Below are 25,631 nucleotides of genomic sequence, written 5' to 3'. Positions count from 1 at the left end.
CAGTCCCCGGTGGGCAGCTTGCACTAGTGGCTAGTGCTTAGACCGCTACGCCACCGCGGGGCTTGGCCGCTTCCTTTTTGCTTCGTGAAGTCCCTGCGGGATGAGATTGAGAACAGGGATGTAGCTACAATTGACAAGATAGTACACGTGTGCGCTGCCTTGGTCAACATGTCAGGTAGCATTGTGTTAAATAAAAACAGACAGGGGGATGTATAGCCAGTTAATCAGTCCTGCTCTCTTTTCTGTTTGAGCTCATATGAACAATCTTACAACTTAACATACACCGTAATGTTTCTGGTGCTTAGGTCACATTTACTGTAAATCACATCATAGTCAGTCTTTTGTCAACTATTTGCTCCCTCATCTTCCAAAATCTACCTTACTGCACTGCTCTCCACCCTGCACTGACTGTGGACTCCACCATAGTCTCCTGTGAATGTAAATAAATCATTTTTGATTAATTATGTTTCCATGAACCTCATGAACTCATAACAGCAAATGGTAGCAAATGCTATATAAACAGATATGAACTATAAAAGCATTTCCATATGACTGCAATGCAGTGTTTGAATGCTGTATGTTCTACCAGAAGTTCCTGCTCTGCTTCTGGGACTGCACAGTCTGTGGACTCCACCTCAATCTCCTGAGATTGCAAACACATCATTGGTGATAAATTCTGTTGGCATGCACCTCATAATTAACAGAAATTGTTACATTTGTAAATGTTAATTATTTATGTATTTTCCATATTGCAGTGTTTTAAATTGTGTGTATTTTACCTGAAGCTCTCGTTCTGTGTCTGGGACAGCACTGTCTGTGGACTCCACCTCAATCTCCTGAAATTACAAATAAATCATTTGTGATTAATTGTGTTGGGTTTACCTATATTTGTATGGCATATGTTACATATATTACATGACAGACAATGTATTTGCAGTCTCTGAACAAAGTGTGTTGTACCTGAAGCTCCAGCTCTGTTTCTGTGACTGAGGTTCCTGCCAGCTGAGGGTAGATGTGCCTGGCCCAAAAACGGCTGATGGTGTCCACTCCCTTACAAATAAAATCTTCATCTTGATGGACACGGAAGATGACCGTTTGCTTCGGGGTCCAGGTGATGAAGTCTGCATAGGTTATTTTGCACACATACATCTGCATCTGCACCTGTAAAATAAAAGGACAGCATAGCTCTACCACCCTACAATCACCAAAACTGCCACAAACACAGAAAACATACAGTAGCAATGACAAATAAAGTCCATTCCATTCCATTCCAAAATGAAATTCCTTGTGAAGTGTTATGTATTGTATTACCTGGGTGTAGTAGCTGTGGTTGGTCCTCAGCGACAACAAAGTGTCCAGATGTCCTGTCTTGTCTGTGGGCCAGTGATCAGGTGAAATATCACTGGCCCATTTCAAGGGACACTTTGCCTCAACCACTCCTTTCCCACAGCAATCACATGATATGTATGCATCACAGCTTACACCAATGTAGGGCTTCTCTTTGCACACTCGGAAGCCTGCCCTCCCAATCTTGAGGCTCTTGTGGGCTGTATATACCTCACTCGATAAGGTGATTGCAGTTTGTGCTGTGAATGTTGTTGTTAGGCCTAGGGCATACTTATATGTTTCGATGGCCTCCTTTTCATGTTCCCTACCCCAAACTATGCCTGGAGTTGTCAGACGGTTTTGCAGAGACCCTTTCTGCACAATATCTCTCAGAAGTGATTTTGAGGGTTTCTCAAGAGGTGTGTGTAGTACCCTGTGCGCGGATGTGCCTGTCACCCTCCCAACTCTTTGCAGGTGCCAAGTTGAACATTCTGCCTGGTCTTTAGTTTCTTCCTCTATTGCCAGTACTTGGTCATCAGAAAACCCTAACATATTTTCATACCATGGCATTGGCCTGAAAGAGTCCGCATATCCATTAAAAGTGCTGAGACCAACGGGCAGTGCTCCAGTGGCAGACAACATATCAAGGAACTGTTTTTGATGTTGTTCTTTTGCCTTCGGAACTACCCCACACTTTTTTCCAACAGCCCTCTTTCTTTTTGCCTTGTCTGTGTAGAATTTAATGTCCTTCACCATGTCTGCCTCCACCTTTTTGGTACAGACTTTATTCCACTCACAGGCGATGCTGGTTGGTAATTTTCAGTCGATTGGGGGACAAATGTCAAATTGATTATCACGAACGGTGACTATATTTCTAAATATGCTAGAATGATACGTATAGGCCTGACAGTAATAGAATTAGAACCCAGTGTTCTATAATGCTGGTCCGGTCAGAATGGGTCACAGTGGAGCTGGATTGACTAGCTACACCGTTGTTATCATGACATTGTAACATTGCAAAATAGCTTCTATTAAATGTTCAGTATGCATGCCATTACTCCATTGCAAGGCACATTATCGTTGCAAGGGAAGTGACTAATGCACGCGCATTCCCTTTTCTCTTAGGTTGAACATGATTTCATTTGCATTGAGGAGGTTGACTCCGTGTGGGGTAAGCGGAACATAACATCAGTCTAATAGTGATATTGATCTGCCTGTCAGCTTGAGTAGTTAAAACAAAGAAGGTCTGGATCCTCTCGGCTATTATTTGGAATCAGATGTACCACACCAAAGCCCTAAATGAGACATGCATTACTGCCACAATGCCCTATCAACAACACTCTCTTTCCTATTCCCAGGGTCCCACATGGCGATCTCTGCAGCAGGTGGTCCGAGTGTCCAACTGCCCAGTGAATAGACAATGTGTTTACACCAGCTCCTACATGACACAAGCTTCCTCAGAGTCTACTGCTCCCCAGATTTCCCTCCAACAGGCTGCTGAGCCACAGACCACTGAACTGCTCCGCCGCTCGTCCCTGCCAGGGTCAGCCTGGGGCCCCAGAGAGAGTGGACACGGAGAAGGGACCAGAAACGCCTCAGTATGAAAGTCCTCACTCAGGCGCCCAAGCCCGCACTGTACCTGGGCTTATCTGGCCTCATTCCATTCCTAGCCGCCCCTGTCTTTATGGCCGTGACACAGTCCTACTACCCTGAGGTGGCCTATGCACAGGGGGTCTACGGGGCCTGCATCGTGTCCTTCCTGGGCGGGGCCCGCTGGGGGCCCGCCCTGCCTGAAGGAAGCCCGGCCCAGCCTGACTGGATGAACCTGGGCAACAGGGTGGTGCCCTCCCTATTGGCCTGGATGGCGTTGCTGTGCAGGGACAACATCACAGAGGGAGCCCTGCTGGTCGTCATGGGACTGGGCCTCTCCCTGCACTACGACCTGGTCCTGCTGCCCGGATACCCTGGCTGGTTCAAAGCCATGCGGACTATCCTCACTCTTGTGGCTACCTTCTCCTTAGTGGCCACACTGACACTGAAGAAGATGTGTCCAGAGAAAAATATCAAGGCGCTTGAGAATTGACACGCTATAGTGGCTAGGGAGCTTTCAATAATGACAAAGACCAGACTTTAGTAGCTGTATTTAAGTTGCACTGCAGTGAGATCTCAAAAATCATTGTGACTGAAAAATACAGTGTTTCTCATGGGTTTGGCTGCAAAGGCTCACCTGAGCCCAATACACCACACTTCTGTAAAAACGGATTATGTAAAATAAAGATATAATAAAGACAGAGAGAGACATTTCATAGATATGTGTTTTCATTTAATCAATGTGCTACTGATGACATTGAAGTACATCAATGTGTGAGGGCTAAAATATAAATTAACTTTGTTATCTAGTGATGTTGCTGAATGAAGGGGATAAAAGCTAATAATTCCAACCTCAGTGTTTTAAAACAGTGTTTACTGACTAAAAAGGCACACATATTTACAGTTATACAATGGCTGCATTTCAGCCAACGAGCATTGCATTTGAACATAAATACTGAGTAACCAGTACCAATTAATGCCACTTTTAAAACATATCAACATCAGTGACTGTTTTTACAGAAGACGTAGCCTCAAATGCACAGCAAAGCATGTTCAATAACAATTTCACATGAGGACCATATAATGTAACTTAAAGTAGCTTCATGTCAAGTAAGTGGGGTACAAGGTTTAATACGTCTCAGTGTAAACAACTTAGAGTAATAAGCCCCTCAAATACATTGCCATCTACTTTCAGTCCAAAATGTAACGGATAACCCACTTGAAATTTAGAAAACAGTTTTGGTGTTAATTGCACTGTGAGAGATTAAAGGTGGGTCAAAATAATATATAAGTCAAAGTGCACAGGTCGATCAGTTCATATCATGTCAGAGAAAAGAGTGACATTCTCATGAACATCTTGGAGCACCACTGTATGACGAAATGGTGCAATGAGACTTCTCTCTGTCAATTGAGAGCCATATCTTCACTCATTGAAATTAGGCTACATCCTGAAAGTGCCACAGTTCAGACACACTTGCTAAAAGATCACAGTGCACAATAGAAGCAATTTACCTTGCAATCAAGACACACTGACACACCTCAGTGTAACTGACAGAGTGCTAGGTTGCCATTTTGGCTCAGTGTTCAATGTACAATGTCTAGTTCAGCAATATCAGCAACAAACAATCAAACATTCTGTAAATCCACCATCTCAAAGCCTACGGAAACAAGTGCTATTTGACTTTGAACAGCAAATTCCTCTACCAAGAAAAAGGCCCTCCGTTTGTGCTCTGTAAGATGCTGAGCATAATGTCTTGTACATGATCAAGTTTCCACTGTAGCTCACACTTCACTGGCTGGCTGAGGGTACGATGTGTGTGGTCATGGATATGGGAGGTGGGCAAGTAGATTCTACTGTGGCGTCCTGCCACTGTACAACATCTAAATCCATTGCTGGTGAAGGCCATGTTTCAAGCGAAATAGTAATAATGTGTTGGAGGAGGACTCTTCTGTGATATGGTAGTATAGTGGATAGTGTACATAGCCTTTATTTATTTATGTAAACAAGCTCCTTCCCTTCTTGTGTTTTTTTTCGTTTTTTTTTTCTTTCCTAGCACCGGGGGAGCCACCCCTCCTAAATTTCGTTGTTTGGTTTTGATTGATTGATTGAAAACTTTATTAGAAGAATTTGCAGAAGTAGGTACATGAAAGTACATATTACATACAAGGTCACCTAACAGGATAAAAACCCAAGAAAGCCACTGGCTTATTTCAATTGGGGTCCTTGATTCTCAATTCATCGTTACATGTAAGACAGACAAAAAAACTAGTACTATCTACAAGATAATACAGACAAATAACTATTACTATCTACAAGATAAACATACATCCATCATGGGAAGAACAATACAACAAAACATAAGGTATGTACAGCGGGTAGGACAGGTGGGGACATACACCACCGGTGGGGGCGGGGGACAAAACACAAAGTATGTACAGTGGGTAGTTCGGGTCTTTTAATCTGATTTTTGATTTAGAGGGTCCAGTTACGGATTGCAGCCTCCTGTAAATGTTTTTTGAGAGTGGTTTTGAAGGTGGGCAGTGTTTTGCACTCCTTTAAGATTATAGGAATAGCAATCAAAGCTAAAAAAATGAGCAGCGGTTAGATGTGTCCTAGGGTTGAGGCCTAGCAGAAGCCTAACCAGTTTATTTTGGGCTGTCTGGAGTCTTGTTTTATGGGCCTTTGTGGTTCTATAGTACCATGATGTTACGGCACCTGTACCTGTACTATAGCAATGACAATAAAGACCATTCATTCATCATTCATTCATTTACCGTGAAGTACGGCCTCATTTGCAATACATTGTCTTACATTATTACTCCCCCAAGAAGGCATGTTTAAATGTTTCATTTAATAACTTAATAATAATCAAATCTGATAAACCTAATAAATAAATAAACTTGTCACTTTCTTTTCCAACCAAGTAATTTTAGAAAAGGTTATACCAGAAAAACATCATTTTCACCTGAAAACAAAACGCAGAGACAAATGAAGCACAAACTCACAGAACAATGTTCGATGCAGAGAAGCGTTTATTAACCAATACTGAAATACTGAAATTATTGTTCAACTGTGGAAAATCATAAACGTAGGCTATCACAAAGGTGATGTCGATGCCTCCAGCCTTACCATTAGGAAATATGGACAACATTATTTGAGTAGCAGGTATCCAATACAAAATTCTAATGATTGATTACAGGTTCATGCATTCTAGAAATTGTAAATGCAAGTTAAGAGCATTTCATGCCAGTTTCATGAGTACATTTTCAAAGGTGAAGCTACTGTTTACGGCAGTAGTATTACATACACATTTTTATTAGGAAATCTACGTACTCTGCGTTATGTACAGACATACTGTAACTGGTAACTGTGGCTGTGGTCATCCAAGAAAAACATGACACCTATTAGTTTATAGTTTTCCTTGGCCTCTGTGAAAACTGTAGGGAAACTCAAGCTGAACTGAAATGACTCGTCTCCATGTTAGTTGAGAGTTTAAAGGTGTTTCCACACTTGGTCCATCTCAGTCAATGTTGTGAGCTCTGAGCAGTTTACCAAAATGTGTATGCTTACAGTATGTGAATGCTCTAAAATGAATTATCAGACCCCTCTAAAGGTAACCCAACAGAGGCCAACTGAGAACAGTTCACCATCATGTTAACCATAACAATAACCATAAAGCATATGTGAAATCCCTAAATGAACTCGGACCCCACAGGCCGAACTGGGAAGTGGTCTGCAGTTTTTCAGTGGGACAAATCAAATCAAATCAAAGAGTTAGATTCACTTTAGGTCTGTTGTGCAGCCTATAGGTGCAAAGCACTTAATTGGTCTGAGTTCCAATGAAAGATGGTGCTGTGCAAGCAAAGTGAACTGGAGACCTCATCACTGCTGAAAAGGACCAACAAGAACATGTATACCCACATTCAAACATAAGGCCAGTGTGAATACAAAGATAACTACTTGTTTCACCTCTGGGTTCACTTAAAGAGGGTTTGAGTTCAGTTCTTTTAAAAAGGACTATATTGCGAAAATATCCTTGAAATTGGCAAGCCACCCTCAGTTCACATAAATCCATCTGAAATGGAACAAGTGTGGAAATCAAAAAGTGTATTCAGTATTCACATATGTGGGACTGCACTCACAATGCCAACAGCACTTACTGTAGTCAGGTCCATAGTGAAAAGCTCAGGACAGCACATACAATTGTTTATTTCCATGACACAGACTGAGTAGCTATGAAAAAGCACTTTACCCTTGGGTTTGAGTGTTTAATTTGCAGGCACAGATGTGTTGGCGATGTAATCAATTATACATGCTTGCTTTAAATGATATCCAAAGAAGTTTTACATTTAATACAATATATTTGATATTGATACAATCAAGCAATTCAAGTGCCTCTCTCAAGGGTGCAATAGCACTGCCCCCATTTGGAACTTTAACTTACAATGTTCCCATACACTGGCTCATCATATCCATGATCGACATTTTGTTTTACAGAATTTTCTTTTTACCATTTTATGGAGCTTTAATCCCAGTGCTTCAGTCACAACTGTATGAATGCGAGTGACACACATAAGAACGTAAACATCTAGATTGAGTTTACATCATGAGACATTGTGGATTAAAACTGATGTAATTCAAACAAATTATGCATGCACTCCAAAAAAAAAAAAAAAACGTTTTCCTCCTTTAAAACCCATCTCTCTGCTTGACATGGCTCGAAACTTGATTGAGGATGAGACGTATGAAGACGCAAAGAGAGTGAGTAAGCTGAGGAACATGGATTTCAGTGGAGGAATACGTAATACATGGTGGTTGTAAGGCAAAGTTTTCTTCCATGGTGAGAAGGTGGCATAGTCACAGCCACTGTAGGCCTTAGGTAACTTTGGGTGCTGTCATTCAAAGTTGGCTTCAGAAAGAGCTCCGCCTCCTAGGTTGTTTGGCTGCTTTTCTTGAAATATATATTTTTAAAAGGACATTGTCAGCAATAATCACTGATTCTATAACTGTATAACCATTCTATAACTTTATAACCATATAACTTTTTAACCAAGACCACTTTTGTCAACATCAAAAAGACAACTTTGACCATTGAATTCTTCCTCTGAAAAGCCTTTGAATAATCCCCAAAATAATGTTTTGAATTAAAAAAAATATACATTTCACTTTCATCAGGGGAAGCATTGTTTGGTTAAATGCTTAACACACTACCTGTTAAATTAGACCTTTCACTGGGTCATGTTTATCATCTAGATCCTCATCAGAGTCTGCAAAAGTAGCAACAAGATCAAGAACGTAATTAGGATTATACAAGAAAATACAAATAATACACATACAGTAGAGTATAGAACAAGGGCTAAGAAAACCTGTGCTAAATAACATTAATTTGTCATTACATGATAATAACTGTAATATTATTTTTAATGTCTCTAGGAACCATGACATATCTTCATCCCTCCCTTAATTTTGCCATTTGAATGTGTATGACATTATCTGTCATATTTTTAAACATTGTGGTATGAGTCACTGTGCCAGAAACACAGTGAAAACATCTTAACTCTCTGTGATCTAACTGTTATAATAAAATAATAATAGTTTATTATTTTCCTATAATTGCAAACGTTGTTGATAATACCTTTCTTAAGACACTGTAAGTAGATAAATCACATGCATTAATGTATTCTTTCACCGTATTTTATTTATGTGTGTGAATAAACTAAACTACAACTAAACTGAATTACTTTCGTTATGGGAAATATGCCATATGCCATAGGCTGATCTTAACCATGAGAACATCACACAAAGTCACATCTGTTTGGGGTCCTTACCAGCCACTGACTCGGGCGGTGAGTAGAACTGCCCGTCTGAAAGTGGTCCTGGGTACATGAGGGGGGCCCTCTCAGGGGCATCCATTATGGAGAGAAATCCTGTCATGATAAATAAAAAAGATGACATATTGAGGGCGTATTAACCAACCGTTAAATTCATAAAACCCATGAAAAGTTTATCCATTCAATTTGACCTTTTCACAGTGCAAGGTGCGATGTTAATACTCAAATTGCAGGTGTGTCGCTTTCAAGGGTTATTAAAAATAACACCCCCAAGTTCCATGCTTGTTTTGAAATCAGGACATTTATGAAACATGGTTTAATTTCTATGAGGGATGAAAACTGGTGATGGCCCAAAAAGGTGACAACGGTGAAAATGGTTGACCTATTTTGAGGTAAAAACTGCGAAAAGGGCTAAAAGGTGACAAGTTTGCACCCCTGTCTACGATGTTGAAAGCTATTGTGTGTTGGTGAACCGATTCATCTGACTCACTGTGCTCATCGTCGGCCTCTTGAGGCAGGACCTTGAAGTCCAGGAGCCAGGTCTCTATCCAGGCCAAGACGAAGGAGATGATGGGCAGCAGGTACCCAAAGGCGCCCTGGGACAGGAGCTGGAGGGCGCACACACAAACATTCTTTGCTGAGCAGATTTGTATGGAACATTAGCAAAACTACCGGAATATCTGCATAGAAAGTGTTTTTTGCTAAAATAGTTGTAGCTGTATCTGTCTATGGTTGAGGACATATTGGATACTGGGATTGTGTCAGGTTGTTCATATTGTATCAATTCAAGCCAGATTTATTTTGGAATGAATTGTCATGCATGCATACCTTTGATAAAATGACTTTTGCAATCAGGAAAGCACTGGTGGCTGCTGTGGAAATCTGGCATGGAGAAACGTGGATTAGAAAACACTTACTCTTTATGGCCAACATTAAAAACATTAGACGTGACTGTGGGACCATTACCAACTAAATAACTGATCTAAACAAACAAACCAAAAAATACAATCTGAAATGCATTTTCAATTAATTATTGAACATATTCAATTGAATATAACAATATAAAATATTATAATATAATGATATGAAATGCCAGCACTGCACTACAGACAGGCAAGATTTGTCTTTAAGTCTTTAATATTACCTACAACATTTTATGACAACAGCGCCCTCTAGTGTGATAAATGATAAAATCCCAGTGTTTCACTGTTATAAGAGGCAGAGGAAAGTAGACCTACCGCTATGGCCCACCAGTGATGCAGTTTACACACAGCATAGGCCAGAATGAGGGCTGCAAATCGGAACACAGCCAGGAGCTAGAGAGAGAGAAAAGAAAGAAAGAAAGAAAGAAAGATAAAAGTCGTCAGGAAGTCTCTACCCTCTTAAACCTTTCGCTGTAACTCCACCAGAGTGGCTCGTGATAACCCCCATCTTCCGTCCGCACCCTTTTCTTTACAACATGGTTTGCAAGCATTGCACAAAATGAAAAAAAATACATAATACTTCTTCTAGTATTATGACTGCCAATGGCCCCTAGCCTGAGCATAGATTACTTTTTCTTGCTATGACTGATGGATAGATGATTCACTTACTTACTTACTTACTTTGGATTAAGGCATCTGCTAAATGCCAAAAATGTAACGTAAATGTTTTTTTTTTTTTTTAAATGGAAACAGAGTTTAGACGGAAGATGTTTCCAATGCCATCATTTCACAGGTGAACAGTGTGAATTCTCAGTTTGAAAACAATTATGAAAAATAAGGTTGAAGCACCTCAACCCCTCTCAATCCGGTAAAATTCACTTGTTGCAACTGCAACCCAGCCGCATTTAGCGATAGACTCTCCATTTCAGTGGATTTAGTGAGACTAACTAACTCCCTTTATCTGGGAAACTCCTTGATTGAATCATTCTTGCAGGATTCAATCAAGGAGTTGACGATAATTCGTCTCGACTAACTAATCTGAATAACGCACCCTGATCGAAGGTACTGTATTGAAAGCATTCAAATAAATAGACTTACAAATATGTCAAAGAAGGAGGCATGGTAGTCATAGTGTAAGACCTCCTTATCAAGCTGTGTCTCTATTCCTCCATTCACCTATGAAGACAAAAACAAACAAACAAACAATCCATCAATGGACGTTACAGATAACGATGCAAATCTGTAAATCTAAAAAATTCTCAAAAGTATTGGTACAAAACAAACAAGGCTCAATGTCCCTGTAGTATGAAGTGGGTTGTTTTTTTAAGATTGTGTTGACAGAGTTCCATTTTTGCAACATAGGTTTAAATTAATCATCATACTACACACTGTCATTACACAACAAATCATTTTGCAATTTTCTGATGTTGATTTTGACGGCATTGACAATGTAGGTTCTCACCAGGTCAGATGCTTACAATAGGATAGAGTAAATAAAAGACAAACATTTTTGTTTTTCCTCTGAGAATTCTCAGGTTGGTGAACAGCCTTGGGACATACGAGTCCATTGATTTCAAAGCCTGTGATCAATAGTTGTTTGAGAGTGAGGAAATGTCTGTTTATGTGTTTGATTACATGGCGGTGTGTGTGTGTGTTTTACAACTTGATTACATGGCGGTGTATGTGTGTTTTACAACTTGATTACATGGGTGTGTGTGTGTGTGTTTACAACTTTGATACAAGCAAGGAATGGTTGTATAAAGTATATAGAGCACTTTCTCCTGCAGGGCCCTCTCTCAAAATGTTTGTTATAAAAAGATCTGACCTAGATTAGCTCAACCATAATCTCATAAAAACAGGAACAGCATGTTAACAATGACAATATCTTTTCGTGGGAGAGCTTCCTGTAGTAGCTCAATTTCATATCAATATAATCATGTAAATGGAATATAAACCTTACATTGAGCTCTATGATCCAGAGCAAGGTGATAAAGAGGAGGTCAAAGGTGACAAAGAGACAGAAGGTCCTCCTGACGTCCGATATGCACTTCTTCTCCCCTGCTTCGTACGACTCGATCCGGGCGGAGGTATTCAGAGAGCCCCCGCCCCTAGGAGTTGCCCGTGAGTCCACGCTGCTGCTGCATTGGCTATCCATAATTGGCCACGCCCTCAACAAAGGGCTGGCCCCTCCCACTACGTTCGTCAGTCGGTTGGTCTGTGCCTCTTCCCACCACTTCCAGTCAGAGACAATGGCGGTTCGTCCTCAGGGATCTTGCTGACATCCACCGCTCAAGAGGCCGGCTAGACCCAGTGATTGGCACAGGCCACGCCCACTGTCAGTAAAAGCCACCCCCACTTATTGCATCCGGCGATGCCCACTACAGATCATTGCATGGCTGTATCCCTGCCCCTGCAGAAAAAGAGATGAGGCATTCATAAATGTACATTCAGCTTACATCTCCTGACAGGATTGGTCAACAGAACAGGTTTTTATTCATCAATCCCCTTTTTATGTTCATCTAAATTGGAATTCCCTGGAACGACTAAAACCTTTCCTCATCACTAGTCACGGGGACACTTAGGTTACTGTATGGTCAGTGTCATCTTGTCTTTCTAGAATAAAGATTTGCTAATGTAAGTTGAGATCTTTGCAAAACATTCACATTTGATTACATTTGATTCTACTGCATTAAATCTGATATGCTGACTGGAAAATCCCATGAATAGGAATAGCCTAGGCCTAGACGTATACACAGTTAGGTCCATATAGGCTATATTTGGTCTGACATCATTTTTTTCATTTCAGCTATTTACCAAAACACATTCAAGTTACAGTTATATAATACATATCAAAGTGTAGACTCTCAGCTTTAATTTGAGGGTATTCCAATCCAAATTGGACGGGTTTAGGAATTACAGCTCTTTAAAATGTACCCCCTTCTTTTTCAAGGGACCAAAAGTAATTGGACAATTGACTCAGAAGCTGTTTCATGGACAGGTATAGGCTATTCCTTCGTTATTGCTTTATCACATAAGCAGGTAAAAGGTCTGAGTTGAATTCCAAGTGTTGCATTTGCATTTGGAAGCTGTTGCTGTGTGAACACACAACATGTGATCAAAGGAGCTCTCAATGCAAGTGAAACAGGCCATCCTTTGGGGCTGCAAAACCCCCCCAAATCCATCAGTGAGATAGAGGGAACATTAGTCAACATTAAATCAACAGTTTGGCGCGTTCTGAGAAAAAAGAACACATTGATGAGCTCAGCACCACAAAAAGGCCTCGACGTCCACGGAAGTCAACAGTGGTGGATGATCGCAGGATCCTTTACAAGAAATAACCCTTCACAACATCCAGCCAAGTGAAGAACAGTCTCCAGGAGGTAGGCATATCATTATCTAAAGCCTGGTACACCCACTGTTAGGATTTTTTAAAATCTTTATGTGTGTACCAGGCTTTAGTCTACCATGAAGAGAAGACTTCATGAAAGCAAATACAGAGGATTCACCACAAGGTGCAAACCATTCATAAGAATAGAAAGATTAGGGCAGATTTGACCAAAAAACATCTAAAAAAAGCCAGCCCAGTTATTGACCAGCATTCTTTGGACGGATGAAGCTAAGATCAACCTGTACCAGAATGATGGGAAGAAAAAAAAGTATGATCAAGGCTTGGAACGGCTCATGATCCGAAGGATCATCTGTAAAAACACAGTGGAGGCAGTGTCATGGCATGGGCAATGCATGGCCACCAACGGCACTGTCACTAGTGATGTGACAGAAGACAGGCAGCCGGATTAATTCTTAAGTGTTTAGGGATATAGGCTACTGTCTGTCCAGATTCAGTCAGATTCAACAAAGTTGGACAGTGTTTCACAGTACAGATGGACAATGACCCAAAACATACCGGGAAAGCAACCCAGGAGGTTTTTAAGGCAAAGAATTAGAATATTCTGCAATGGCCGAGTCAATCACCTGATCTCAACCCAAAACTAAAGACAGAAAGACCTACGAACAAACAACAACTGAAGACAGCTGCGTTAAAGGCCTGGCAAAGCATCACAAAGGAGGAAACCCAGCCTTTGGTGATGTCCATGGGTTGCAGACTTCAGGCAGTCCAGGGCTCGACTTTAAGGCTTGTCCGCTTGTCCGGGACAAGTAGCCTACATTTTATGTTCAGACAAGTGGACTTCCTACTGCACTTGAAACATATCTGTAGTCGAGACATGTTTTTCTTTTTTAACACCACATCTAACCAAACATGTCCTACAGACCCTAGTATTATCGCAATTACTTTTTTTAGATTACTGCCCGGTGATCTGGTCAGGCACTACTAAAACAAGTCTAAGGAAGCTACAACGGATTTGAAACGGAGCAGCTCGGCTTGCCCTGCAGTGCACAATGAGAGCAAATATAAACATCATGCATGATCGACTCTTCTGGCTTAAAGTTGATGAGAGGTTAAAAGCATCACTTCTTTCATTTGTTTGTAGTCAGCTTACACAGCTTACTGTGTAAGTCACAGTGTAGTGTAGTCACACTTACACAGCTTACGCTCTGATGCACACACATACCAGACCACACATGCCACCAGTGGTAACACAATTCCAAAAACCAAAACAAATTTGAAACAATGTGCAGTGCTGTATAGAGCTATGATTGAATGGAATGCCCTGTGAGGTAATATCTCAAAAACCCAGAATAAAATCAGTTTAAAAAAACAAGTGAAGCAACACATCACACAGATTACTTTTTCTGTAGTAGGCCTACCACTAGTACTCCTAACTGAGTATTTTGAGTCTATTTTCTGTTATTTATTGTTGTGTGTAGGATCGAAGGATGGTCCTCTTTTATTATTATTTGACTGATACTTCATACAAAAAATTTCAATGATACTACGCATAAAAGGAAAACTGCATTTTGAGGGGCGTGTGGCTTAGGCCTACTCAGTAAAACATTTTCACTATTTGTATCCTAGTGAAAAGACAATTGGTATATTTATATTTCCTTTTTTTAGTTCGTACCCTCAGTAGGCTACTATTCTATTTTTACTGAAGAAAAAACCCCCAGTAAAAATGGCTCTTGACTTTAATTAGCTAAATGTTATGTATGTAATGCAACTGGCACTTAATAGATGCATTAATAGAATCCCTAGTACTTGGGGGTCACACACAAAAACAGACATGGAATATGTTGGGACCACAGAAATAGAAGGTTTATGGGACAGTGTTCATTTCTACCAGTGATATCTGTCAGTAGGATATAGCCACACAAGTAATTAATAGGCATGGCTTTATATCTAGTCTTATTATATACTAATGGGGTATTTTGGTATTTGGCAACAATGTCATTGATTGTTCCTATGTGCAAGCACTGGTTTTGATGGCAGTTAGGCCACCTGAACATAGGTGAGATTGGTGGTTTATTAGTAGCCGCTATATGGTAATTACGGTAACAGTTTAACTCATGTTACAGTGGTAACATTATCATCTCCTATGTCGGAGATATGAGCACAACAACAACAACAACAACAACAACAACAACAACAACATGTCCAGGCTATTTGGGAGCTCGCGCACTGCGCAAGAGGAGTTGCGCAACAATAAATAATACTTCATAGTGACAGAACCTTTTGGCCACTGCAGGCCTATGTAGTATGAATGCCTTTAAAAAATGATTCTGTGAAAATGAAAGTGTGCAAATTTACCTGGACGGCTAGTAGTTAACGTTACAGTAAGCAAGAGCGGTGAGAATTCTCCGCCTAAGTATGCTGGGTTTGCAACTGATTGCATCAGATAGTCCAAATATAACTACATATGCAATGATATACTGCTTACCTTTATCTAGTGTCGTATTCTTATTCTCACACCCTATGCGGAAGGTCTTGAAGCGGCCACTCTGTCGGACAAAAGCCGAAATACTTGTTTCCATCGGACAGAAAAGGAGGTGACAATGATGTCTTGTGTGGGTTTATGGGAAATGGAGTTGCAATACAAAAGCATACAACTACAAAATATAGCCGCAAGACATGTACGTTGAAATTCAATGTGTTGTTATAGCGCCCCCTTCTGGAATCTTTGCGTCAACATTGTTGTGAAGGTGTGGCCTGGGATCCTCTGCGTGCCTGCCAAAAAGCAAAAAAGTGACCAATATTTGTGAGAGAGTCATGGCCATTTTTCTTGAAATCGGAACAAGGCTGAATGATAAAAAATAAAATAAATAAAAAACTGTTACAATAGGACTTACACCCTAATAATTGTCGTATTCATCTATGAAACCACTTAGTACACCACAGGACACCATATCACCATGCCTACACACCAACCACATTATGCGGAAAAATGTAGCCTGACACAAATCAACTAATTGTTCTCAGTGCATTCTACAGAAATATGAAGACAATTACTATATAACTGTGCCAGAGGAGGATACAATTTTCTGTTAAGTTCCCATTCACAAGAATGGAGGAAACATACCACAGGTGTGTGTGAAAATGACCATCAACACTTGTATTCAAGCTTTATTTAGCCAGGTCAGGATAACAAGTTGAAATCATGAAAGCAGAGCTGACATACAATACATACAATCCTTCAGTTGGTTTCCAAATGAACATAAACATTAGTTTCAATAGCCACGCACGCACAGACAAAATAAGTGCAAAATGTAATCATGATAGCTCTTGGTAAATTTAAAAAAAAAAACTTCATACAAACTTAAAGAGTAAATAATTAAACAATTGATCATTAGCCTAATCTGCTTTCAAGTCTCACACAAATCGTTTCTATACATTTCAAGTTTTGAATATAACAATATAATATAACCTGAATCCATCATTTTCACTATGCCCCCATTTTACAAGCTTCCCTAGGTGTCTCTAAAAATAATCATTGTCCTTGCAGGCCACTGTGTATGATCTTTTTAAATCAATAGTTTCTACAAGGACTATCTTTGATAAAGCTGTTGAAAGATTCCTGGTTTGGCTTTTTTCAGGAAAAATCACCTGGCCATTTATAGGTATGTTATATGATAATAGTCAAGATGCTTTATCAATGGGAATGCAAACTAGGTCTGAATGCTGTTCTAAGGTCCATCTCCCTGGCTTGTATTCACCATGTTCCTTTGTGCTGAGAGAGCAGGGATGCATCCCAACAATCTAAAGGGGCATGAATCTTACATGACCTTGAAACTAGATTTTGTGGTGCAGCAATGTACATGAACTAGCCTACATTGCTTAATAAGCCAGCCGCCAGCTGAGCCAGTACATCATATTTTCACATGAAATACTTTACCCGCAGCTGTGCAAACTTAACAGCATATAATACAAATACTTCTAAAAAGTGACTTCAAACAACAGTAACTAACAGTTTTGACTTTTCACGGTTTGTAAAATAACTAGCAGTCCCATTGAATGTAACGGGAAGGCACAGTGCTGTAAATTAGGATCTACATTTCTATATTTAGTTTTTAAAAGATTGGTTCCACATCCTCCAAGGCAGGTATGTTGAGCCTCAGAGCGTTGTGTAGGGACGACGTCACCTGTCAAAAGACAACGAGAGAAGAGATAGGCCATTTGAGAGGACTATTGGAGATTCACCCCAGGTGATGTGTTTGGGGGGTGAGAGGGCATGGCTTGAGGGCCAATAGGAAAGGGCCTCAGCAGTCCGAGTCCATCCTCCTCGGAAGGGCCGACTGGCAGGTGCTGGGCGGTGTGAACACCTCCGGGTCGCTGATGCCCAGCTGCAGGTCAAAGAAGCGGGTGGAGGTGGTCACGCTGCTGTTCTTGGTGTAGGTCTCCTGGACTGGGTAGCAGTCCTTCACTGTGTACACGCCCACCCAGGTCTCATCTGGTGCATGGGAGAGGTTGAGGTTGGAGAGCATCAGTTCAAGATGTTGCCCGTTTAGGGTAAAAGGATATTTGTATTTAGCTTCCATGAAATGGGCTATAGTCACAAACCAGTGTGTACAGTGCATTCGGAAACTATCCAGATCCCTTCACTATTTCCACATTTTGTTGTGTTGTGACTCCAATTTCAAATGGATTAAATTAAAATAATTTGCCATAAATCCACACACAATACCCCAGAATGACAAAGTGAAAACAGGTTTTTCATTTTATTTCTGTAAATGTATTAGAATTTAAATACAAGATATACCCCATGTTCATGTCCAATCGACTGCTTTTTCCTGCCTGTCTCCCCAGGCCTCAGGGTCGCATACCTGAACAGTTTTGTTCCTCTCCATTTGCTCAATTTGTAATGACAACCTGATCCACACAGTGTATAATTGATTGCTATGCAAATCAGAGACCCTATAAAAACAAAGATATTGATTCCAAAATTACATGAACTATTATCCTTGCATTAAGATGGACTCAATTCAAGTAATTGAGTGATTTGTTGAGGACATTTTAGCTAATTTTAAGAGTGTCATTGCAAAGGGTCTGAATACTTACAGTATGTACATGAGGTATTTCTGTACTTCAATTGTAATAAATGTACTAACATAAAAAAAAAAATAAAGTGGTTTCACTTTGTCATTCTGGGGTATTGTGTGTGGATTGATGGCAAATGATTTTAACTTAATCCATTTTAAATTGAGGCTATACCACAAAATGTGGAAAAGGTGAAGGGGTCTAAATACTTTCTGAATGCACTGTATATCTGACACAAAAAAGTATAACAATGATGAGCACATGAGTACTAAATGAAGAGAAGCTATTTGTTGCAAAAATGTGTTGCCAGATCATAAAATGACCCTTAGGGCTGTAGCCTCCTAAATCTGATGTGGCCATAGTAGTGACCACGACCTTGTGAAATATAATGCTTGTCAGGCATTTTTTCATAGTGCTCTTGACATTAAATAAAAGTAGACACACCACCATCCTTCATTCCTTTCAACCAGACTCACGTTTGCGGGCTGGTTTCCTGTCAGACCACTCCTGCACCTCAATCATGTCTCCGGGACCCCCAATAAAGTACTGGTCCTCATATGTGGAGTTCATAGGGATGTCATAGGGGTCCCAGGCCTGGGTCAAAGCGATCTTAGAGCACTGTTTTGTCTTCTGCTCAATCTGGAACAGTATACCACTCTTGTACAGGTAGATGTACTCAAAGAACCTGGAAAAGAGAAGGCAAAACAAAGAGAAGATTTGTAATATCGTTGTCATGGTTATGATAGGATAAAATGCCTGAACATGTGTTGATGATATGTCAGAATCTCAGGTAATTGCACCTTCCTAGTTTAGATAACAGTAACAAGCAATAACTGAAAATAAATTGTACCCACACTGCTGTAATACTAATTTCCAGATGAGGTCACTAGAGCAGTAGAGCAGAGTTTATTCTCTAGTCCACTGAACAACAAAGTCTGTGTGACCAACATCCACACCTTCAGCATTACACTAGCACAAATATAATATAATATGTTAGTAATTAATATTACTTTTTACAATAATCTTTATGGGCATTTTCTTTTAAATATTGCAACAATAATGGAGCTATAATATAGGGTGTATATATTGGGTAATAGGCCTCAGCTAGCCTAATTAGACACTTAAATACAATACAAATAATTGTATTTCAATGGCTTTGACAGGCGTCGTTATTTTGACAAATGGTTGAATCTAAAAACCACAATTTGGCTAGACGGACAGGTCTATATCAAGCCGGACGCTCGAAACGTAATACTTGTTTACAGGGTTAGACATTTCCCATGTTGCTCCCATGTCTCTGCTAGGACATTTTGGCAACATTATTTCAAAACTCAAAAAAATATTTCACTAAAATAGATAGGTCTATGCATTGCATACACTTACTTCTGACACGGTGCGTGTTTTTTATTCAGTTGCAGAATCCTAATCCTCTGGTTCTGTGCATCGTACGACACCGTGGAGCGTGCATTGCGCCCGGTGCTGTGGTCGTACTCCACGGACCTGCCCTCCCATTGTAGGGGGGCCAGACACGGCTGGGCCGGGGGCGCGACCACCCTGGCGTAACGCAAAGCGGGTACCACCGCAGCAAGGCACAACACTGCAAACACTACAGGTAAAAAGCAGCGAGTCATCTTGGATCAATTGTATTAATCCAGAACCACTGACCCACTCCGTGTGCTGCGCAGTGGCGGGTTGATAGCACCGTTACACAGCCTTATAATAAAGGGCCCTTTTGTTTTTTCCAAGGGCTGATGGCGCAGGCGCATAAGAGACAGTCCCACGCACATTACATTGCTACTGATTATTTATAGCAGGGTAGGCCTACTCCTTCCAAACTCTCCCATAGCATTTTTTTTATTTTTATTTTTTTATTATTTGCGATCCAAGATCAGAGTTTGAGTAGTAGCCTATAGCAAGCAGATTAAATCACTTTATTATTGCTTTATTGCTGTTATTGCTCTATTGTCTTGCTATTACTTTATTGCTTTACTATTACTTTGCGACACGTCAAAAAACAAACAAACAACAGCTTAGACAAAGCTTCAAAAAATCTGAATTCAATTTTTCGTTCAGGTTTCATTTTCTACAATATTGCAACCTAGCAGAGGCAACAACTCTGCAACAGTCCTTAGCTGGTTGGAAAAGAAGCCTAACAAACAACAATTCAATTCATGTTGGAGGAGGGTTCTTGGAATGCAATATGTAATGAAATAATCATGTAATCATGTAACAACGACTTGAACGTGGCCTGTAATCGGAGTGAATTTAAAGTATTTGGCTTCATTTTATTTCAGTGAATCACACGACTGCCAAGCGCAGGTCCGACTAATAATAATTTCGCATGTTAATATCCTCCTTGCCACTAAGGGGCGCGCTTTGTAAATGTCGCATGTTAATATCATCATTGCCACTAGGGGGCGCGCTTTGTAAATATCGCATGTTAATATCCTCCTTGTCACTAGGGGGCGCGCTTTGTAAATGACGCGTCCCAGTAGATTACCATGCGTCACCGGTAAACCAAAAAAAGAAAAAAAAGAAACAGGAAATAACAACCCATGACGTCACCATCCAAAATGGCGAAAAAGCAGCATGGGAAATCCTCATCGTCCTCAAAGAAAGTAAACAGTCAGAAGATGACGGACAACTGTCCTTCTGCGCTGGACTCCAGCGACGACGGTGGCCCAGAGGAGGTGACGTTTGAAGAGTCAAAGACCGCCGCTCTGAAGAGCATGAGAGAGGCGTTGGAGAGCGCCAAGAGGTAGCTAAGCTATGCCATTCTAACCTGCTACAGAAACGAGAGAACTGTATGTTGTTGGTGTGTACGCCTATCTTGTACACGCGATTGGCCAACTGGCGTGTCAGTCTCAGTACGGGCCCGGTGATTGGCCGCCTGGAGTGTCAGTCTCGTTACGGGTGTCTGGCTAGCTACTACTACCTGGTTTCTGATACCACATAATGTGTGCCACAATTCAAACGACCACAACGAATCTTGAACCCATGATCGTATAAACTATAATGGTCATACTGATCCATAGACAGGCCCAAGCAGACCTCACACCTGTACGTATGTGGCGAGGCTCCCCTATCTGTGTTGGCTGCCTGCCACGGGGATTTACTTAACGTTAACCCAAATGTGAACCCAAAGAAAGTCCTCTACTTTCATATTACTCAGAAATAATGTTTCATTCGCAACATCTACAGCTTGAGTCAGTGATGCCATTTAAAACTACCCGGCGATACTCGTACCCAGCCATCACCTTGTCTTGAGATGTCTTAAGAATTAAGATGTCTGAATTAACCAAAATAAGACATTTTGTCTGTCAAGATGTCTTAAGTCGTCTTAAGACCTAACCTGAAGACATGCACTCACTTAAGACATGGAGCATAAGAGCCATATTTTCTGTGTCTTGAAGACACAGAACATCTTGAGATGTCTTAAGACACTGAATATCAATGTAATAGTATTAGTTTAACTATTGGGATGATGATGCTGCACACCTGCAAAACGAGCTGGAGGTGCACGGGTTGGTTGAGAAGTGTGTGGGAATATATCGTTGGGTAAGGTATTCGTTATGCTTGGCAGATTAACACATTTGTTATTAGATGAGTTCAAGATTCGTTGTGGCCGTTTAGTTTTTGAATTGTTCCAACAGAAAATGTTCTCTAGCTGGCTACTAAAAATGGCTTTTCATACCAGCAATGTGTATTGACTCGTGCATCATGTTCTATTTGTTCACAGAGACAAGGAGTTGCTGAAGGAGAAGCGAAGAAAAAGGCAGGAGCTGTTTCAAGAGCAGAAGGTATCACAACGAGAAGTCTTAACCTGCACATTTGGGGACTTTGTCATTGCCTAGCCTATTGGGGTGTAACGGTTCACATATTCGTACCGACAATCTTTGGTACGGGCTGTTTGGTTCGGTTTGCACAGAACGATACAGCGTTACTGCATGTGTAAAACGTTTTATTTTTATTTGAAGTAATCTCAGGTGCTGGGTCTGTACATTTGCTCACACTGGGTTCAACGCCATAGAGCGACCAAGTCATTTGATTGGACTAGATGCATGCCATGACTGCTGATCAGATTTTCTGAGCGATTTCCAGTATGCACGTACACACACAGAGATATAAATAAAGGGACCATGTAATTTGATTGGACAAGAGGCATTCCATGACTGCTGATCTTATGAAAATACAGATGTAAACACACAGACGTAAACACGAAAAGAAGACGAAAACAGAAAAATACACCAGTGGACTCTATCGCTGAATAAAAATCTGGTTCAGTACTTGTTTGTTCCTTTTTGTGGAAAGTTTAAATTAAGTCAAAGTAGGCTACTCTCTTTCGTCATAAATTGAGAGGGAAAGTGTGCGCTTGAATTAGCTGGGACCAGTTATACACCACAGCCACAAGGTACCTTCTCTATGGGACATGCCTAAAAATGGTGATTGTAACTTCCTGCTTTCAAACGCTGCCTTAAGACAGCATCCTTCCTTATTGAGGCATGGTCAGTGTTGAGTGTGGAGAGGGATAACTGGAGAACTGCTTGAGTGGTGGAAAGGGATACCTTTTGATAACAGTTTTTCTCCAATATTCCTCACAGAAAAGAAGACTCCTCCCTGCTGATATCCTAGAGGAGCTCGACACTGCCCAGCCCAAGTCAGTCAACTGTATCTCAGTATGAACCAGTCATTAGACACTTATTGGTAGGAGGTGCATTGAAGTAACATTTTCTTACCCTCTCATCTCTAGGAAGAAGAAGCTATCCGGTGAAGATGAAGGTAGATTCATCCAAGTCTATAGCATGTTTACTATTACTGTTTTTTTTACCAATTTACCAGGTTTTACCAATACCAGGTTTTTCACTACTACTTTCTGATTTACTCCTCAACAAAGGTTAGAATGTTTCTAAACTGTCTAGTGACAGCGTAGTATATATTATTGCAAGTCCAAATATTTCTCCCCTATCAATGGCCCTCTTTTAAATGTATGTTTGTTTTTTCTATCCTAGATGAAAAAGAGAAGAATGATGAAGATGAAGATGGATCTGATGTGGAACAGGAAACAAAGGAAGAAGAGAGGAACAAGGGAACTATTCTGAGGTAAAGATTAATAATTTCGATTTATAACATTAGAGGCCATTTCTATCGGATAGTTTTGGGCACGTTTCACTTCAATCTACCAAAACGTAGAGGCCAGATATAGCCTAGTAAGGGTCCAGGTCATGAAAATTGCAATGATGCAAAGCATTCCTGTTTGACCAGTTGAGGTGACCTCCATGAGGCTGGTCTACTCCATTCAAGGCTATAAGGCATGTGCATCCGGGCATGTGAAGAAGTACTGTAGTGTGGAAAGACTGTGGCACACGATCTGAATTGGGAATAGACCAAACAGGTGGTGAGCATGGCCTCGTCAGAAGTGTTGTCCCACAAGTTACATATTGTTAGCCTCATAGCCTAATTGCCTATGTCATGCTTCACTTGTGGTCAGCCGAGCCATCTTTGTATGTAGTGTCAAAGAGATGACTTGGGCAGATAGTGATTTTGGAATGTACTGCCGACCTTGTGATCATTAGACGCCGGCTCTACCGGTTGAGCCACAGTAGAGGTTATGGTTTAGATGAGTCCTCTGAAAAGACAGTCTGATTTTTTAAATGCAAACCTAGTAGATGCTTGATATAACTCACAACGCCTCTTTTTATCAGTTTGAAGGGGAACAACAGCGTGATGAGGGTGAAGGACCTACCGTCAGCCAACTCCCAGCAACTGGCCGCCACAGATTTCATCGCTTCGAGACTGTACGGCCCAGGGAGTCGGAGAACGACAAGTATGAAAGAGCGAGCTTGACCCTGCACACGCACACACCTCTTACATGATCAAGATACAAAAACTAATTCCATCAACCTTGGTTGTGTGGCAATAAAAGGATAATGTTTTCTAACACACATCAGGTTCCTCACATTGTTGCATCTAACAACTGACAACGTTACCCTTGTGGGAAATGTTGAGATGGGGGAGACAGAGATTTTAATTTCACCACTGACTGATACGTAGAGCAACTTTTACACACAAAGCAACCTAGCTTATCTACAAAGCAAAAATAGTAGCAAGCATGTTTATAATTTATAATAGACATTTATATAATATATAATGTATGTAAACATCTGAGTGTGTGTGAGCGTGCTATGTAGAACATGAACCAAAAGTATGCATCAGAAATAGGATTTGGGACAGTTATGAATTCAGCATTTTCATCTTCTCATCGCAGGCAACGAGTTGCTCTCCCTGGAAAACAAGAGCGGTCCCAAGAAAGGTGCAGCTGTCCAGTTTGTGAACAAGCAATGGGGTAAGTCTGATATCCTTTAACTGAGTTTAACTTTTCTGTACAACATTTATCACATATCCCTCAATGATCATTCAGTTAAAGAATTTGTCAAGGATGTCATTTGTTAAGGATTGCTAACCCTGTAATGTAATTGTAATGTAATCTGGCCTTACAGGTGCGGAAAAGAAAGCAAAAGCAGATAAGTTAAAGAAGCGGTGGATTCACACACAAATCCTCAAGACGAATGAATGAATGAATGAAAGGGGTGGACTCAGACTCCAATCTGATACATGGCTCCCTCCCCTCTGTTCATGTGTACAGTGCCATTTGCCAGTAATGGGAGAGTGAAGCATTTTTTCCCTCTTTTGGCTCTGCGCTACAAGAGTTTGGATTTGAAATCAAACAATGACGTATGCAGGGCTACTGTATTTGATGTTATATCCACCGTATTGCTTCCACTTGTTGCATACTTGCTAGATCTTAGTGTCTTGAAGGGTAGATGAGGAGAAACCATTTATCTGACTGGAAGAGGATAGAAATCTCCAACCCCAGCCTCCTCCATTCGTTGAACACTGGTCTAGAGGCAATAAGGGAAACCATCTTCAACTGAGACCAGCTTGGAGATCCAACTGTCCAGCATCTTGGATCACTCTTTGACCCCATTTACTTTTGATAGTACAGTAAAAAAAAGTGGTTATATAGTAATAGTTCTTAAAAGTGTTAACATTTTTGAGAGCATGAAATCTTTGAGGAAAAATGTAAATCCTGATCCTGTGATCCAGACATGTATGATCAGATATACTGTACACTGGGTATGATCTGGACACACTCCATGAATTAAAATGGGTCCTATAATCTGTCTTCTGTGTCTGCTTTGTGATCAGAATTTGACATTTAAATGTCCATTCACGAAGCTTGTAGTGTCTCATAGACATACGGTACATTTGGGCCCCGTCAACCTGGGAAGGTGGTTTTGATCCGATCACGTTGTGTCTTTTGATGTGACAATCAGATGGCGTCTGTATTTCAATTAATCAAATAAGTACTACAAGCTCCAGTACCTTTTAAGCTTACCTCAAATCCGTGGACTAAAAGAAAGACACGTTTTAAAGTAAATTGGGCCAGGTTACCATGTATAAAAATGTTTCTGCATAGTCAAAGACGAAAGAAATCCGGTTTCGGTTAGGATGATCAGGTGAGTGGATTATTA

The 25,631-nt window shown here is 40.7% G+C and overlaps 4 protein-coding genes across 4 annotated transcripts; 2 read left to right on the top strand and 2 right to left on the bottom strand.

Annotated features, from left to right (window-relative positions):
- Positions 1-2,926: 2,926 nt before the first annotated feature.
- LOC308168827 (transmembrane protein 69-like) lies at positions 2,927-3,409 on the top strand (the record flags this gene model as incomplete). The annotated part of the gene is made up of 1 exon (XM_080543471.1): positions 2,927-3,409. The coding sequence occupies one exon, from the start codon at positions 2,927-2,929 to the stop codon at positions 3,407-3,409; it is 483 nt and encodes a 160-aa protein (XP_080399597.1).
- Positions 3,410-5,939: 2,530 nt separating this feature from the next.
- Positions 5,940-15,565, bottom strand: stard3nl (STARD3 N-terminal like). The gene is made up of 8 exons (XM_080542766.1): positions 15,506-15,565; positions 11,632-12,081; positions 10,770-10,847; positions 9,987-10,064; positions 9,577-9,630; positions 9,239-9,356; positions 8,746-8,844; positions 5,940-8,184 (listed from the first exon to the last, which is right to left on the bottom strand). Exons 2-8 carry the CDS (start codon positions 11,824-11,826, stop codon positions 8,132-8,134), a joined length of 675 nt encoding a protein of 224 aa, XP_080398892.1. The 5' UTR covers positions 11,827-12,081; positions 15,506-15,565; the 3' UTR covers positions 5,940-8,131.
- Positions 15,566-16,438: 873 nt separating this feature from the next.
- On the bottom strand, positions 16,439-19,730 carry epdr1 (ependymin related 1; the record flags this gene model as incomplete). The annotated part of the gene is made up of 3 exons (XM_080543470.1): positions 16,439-17,512; positions 18,576-18,784; positions 19,483-19,730. The coding sequence occupies 3 exons, from the start codon at positions 19,728-19,730 to the stop codon at positions 17,322-17,324; spliced, it is 648 nt and encodes a 215-aa protein (XP_080399596.1). The 3' UTR covers positions 16,439-17,321.
- Positions 19,731-20,682: 952 nt separating this feature from the next.
- nol7 (nucleolar protein 7) lies at positions 20,683-25,251 on the top strand. Its single transcript, XM_080542887.1, has 8 exons — positions 20,683-20,857; positions 21,839-21,899; positions 22,701-22,756; positions 22,850-22,878; positions 23,109-23,199; positions 23,802-23,923; positions 24,365-24,442; positions 24,597-25,251. Exons 1-8 carry the CDS (start codon positions 20,733-20,735, stop codon positions 24,671-24,673), a joined length of 639 nt encoding a protein of 212 aa, XP_080399013.1. The 5' UTR covers positions 20,683-20,732; the 3' UTR covers positions 24,674-25,251.
- Positions 25,252-25,631: the final 380 nt, after the last annotated feature.

The sequence above is a fragment of the Nansenia antarctica genome (genome assembly GCF_963989245.1).
Source record: "Nansenia antarctica genome assembly, chromosome: 12".
Classification (NCBI taxonomy): Eukaryota; Metazoa; Chordata; class Actinopteri; order Argentiniformes; family Microstomatidae; genus Nansenia; species Nansenia antarctica.
Note: the sequence above shows the minus strand (reverse complement) of the source record. Positions and strands in the feature narration are given on the sequence as shown.

What these genes read in the sequence shown, in the direction of transcription:
- stard3nl (XM_080542766.1), bottom strand. Translation starts at nt 11,826, where the DNA reads ATGGATAGCCAATGCAGCAGCAGCGTGGACTCACGGGCAACTCCTAGG. An exon ending in CAAAAGTCATTTTATCAAAG is followed by an intron (nt 9,357 to 9,576) that starts GTATGCATGCAT and finishes TGCGCCCTCCAG; the next exon opens with CTCCTGTCCCAGGGCGCCTT. An exon ending in AGAGGCCGACGATGAGCACA is followed by an intron (nt 8,845 to 9,238) that starts GTGAGTCAGATG and finishes TTATCATGACAG; the next exon opens with GATTTCTCTCCATAATGGAT.
- nol7 (XM_080542887.1), top strand. Translation starts at nt 20,733, where the DNA reads ATGACGGACAACTGTCCTTCTGCGCTGGACTCCAGCGACGACGGTGGC. An exon ending in GCTATCCGGTGAAGATGAAG is followed by an intron (nt 22,879 to 23,108) that starts GTAGATTCATCC and finishes TTTCTATCCTAG; the next exon opens with ATGAAAAAGAGAAGAATGAT. An exon ending in GTTTGTGAACAAGCAATGGG is followed by an intron (nt 24,443 to 24,596) that starts GTAAGTCTGATA and finishes CTGGCCTTACAG; the next exon opens with GTGCGGAAAAGAAAGCAAAA.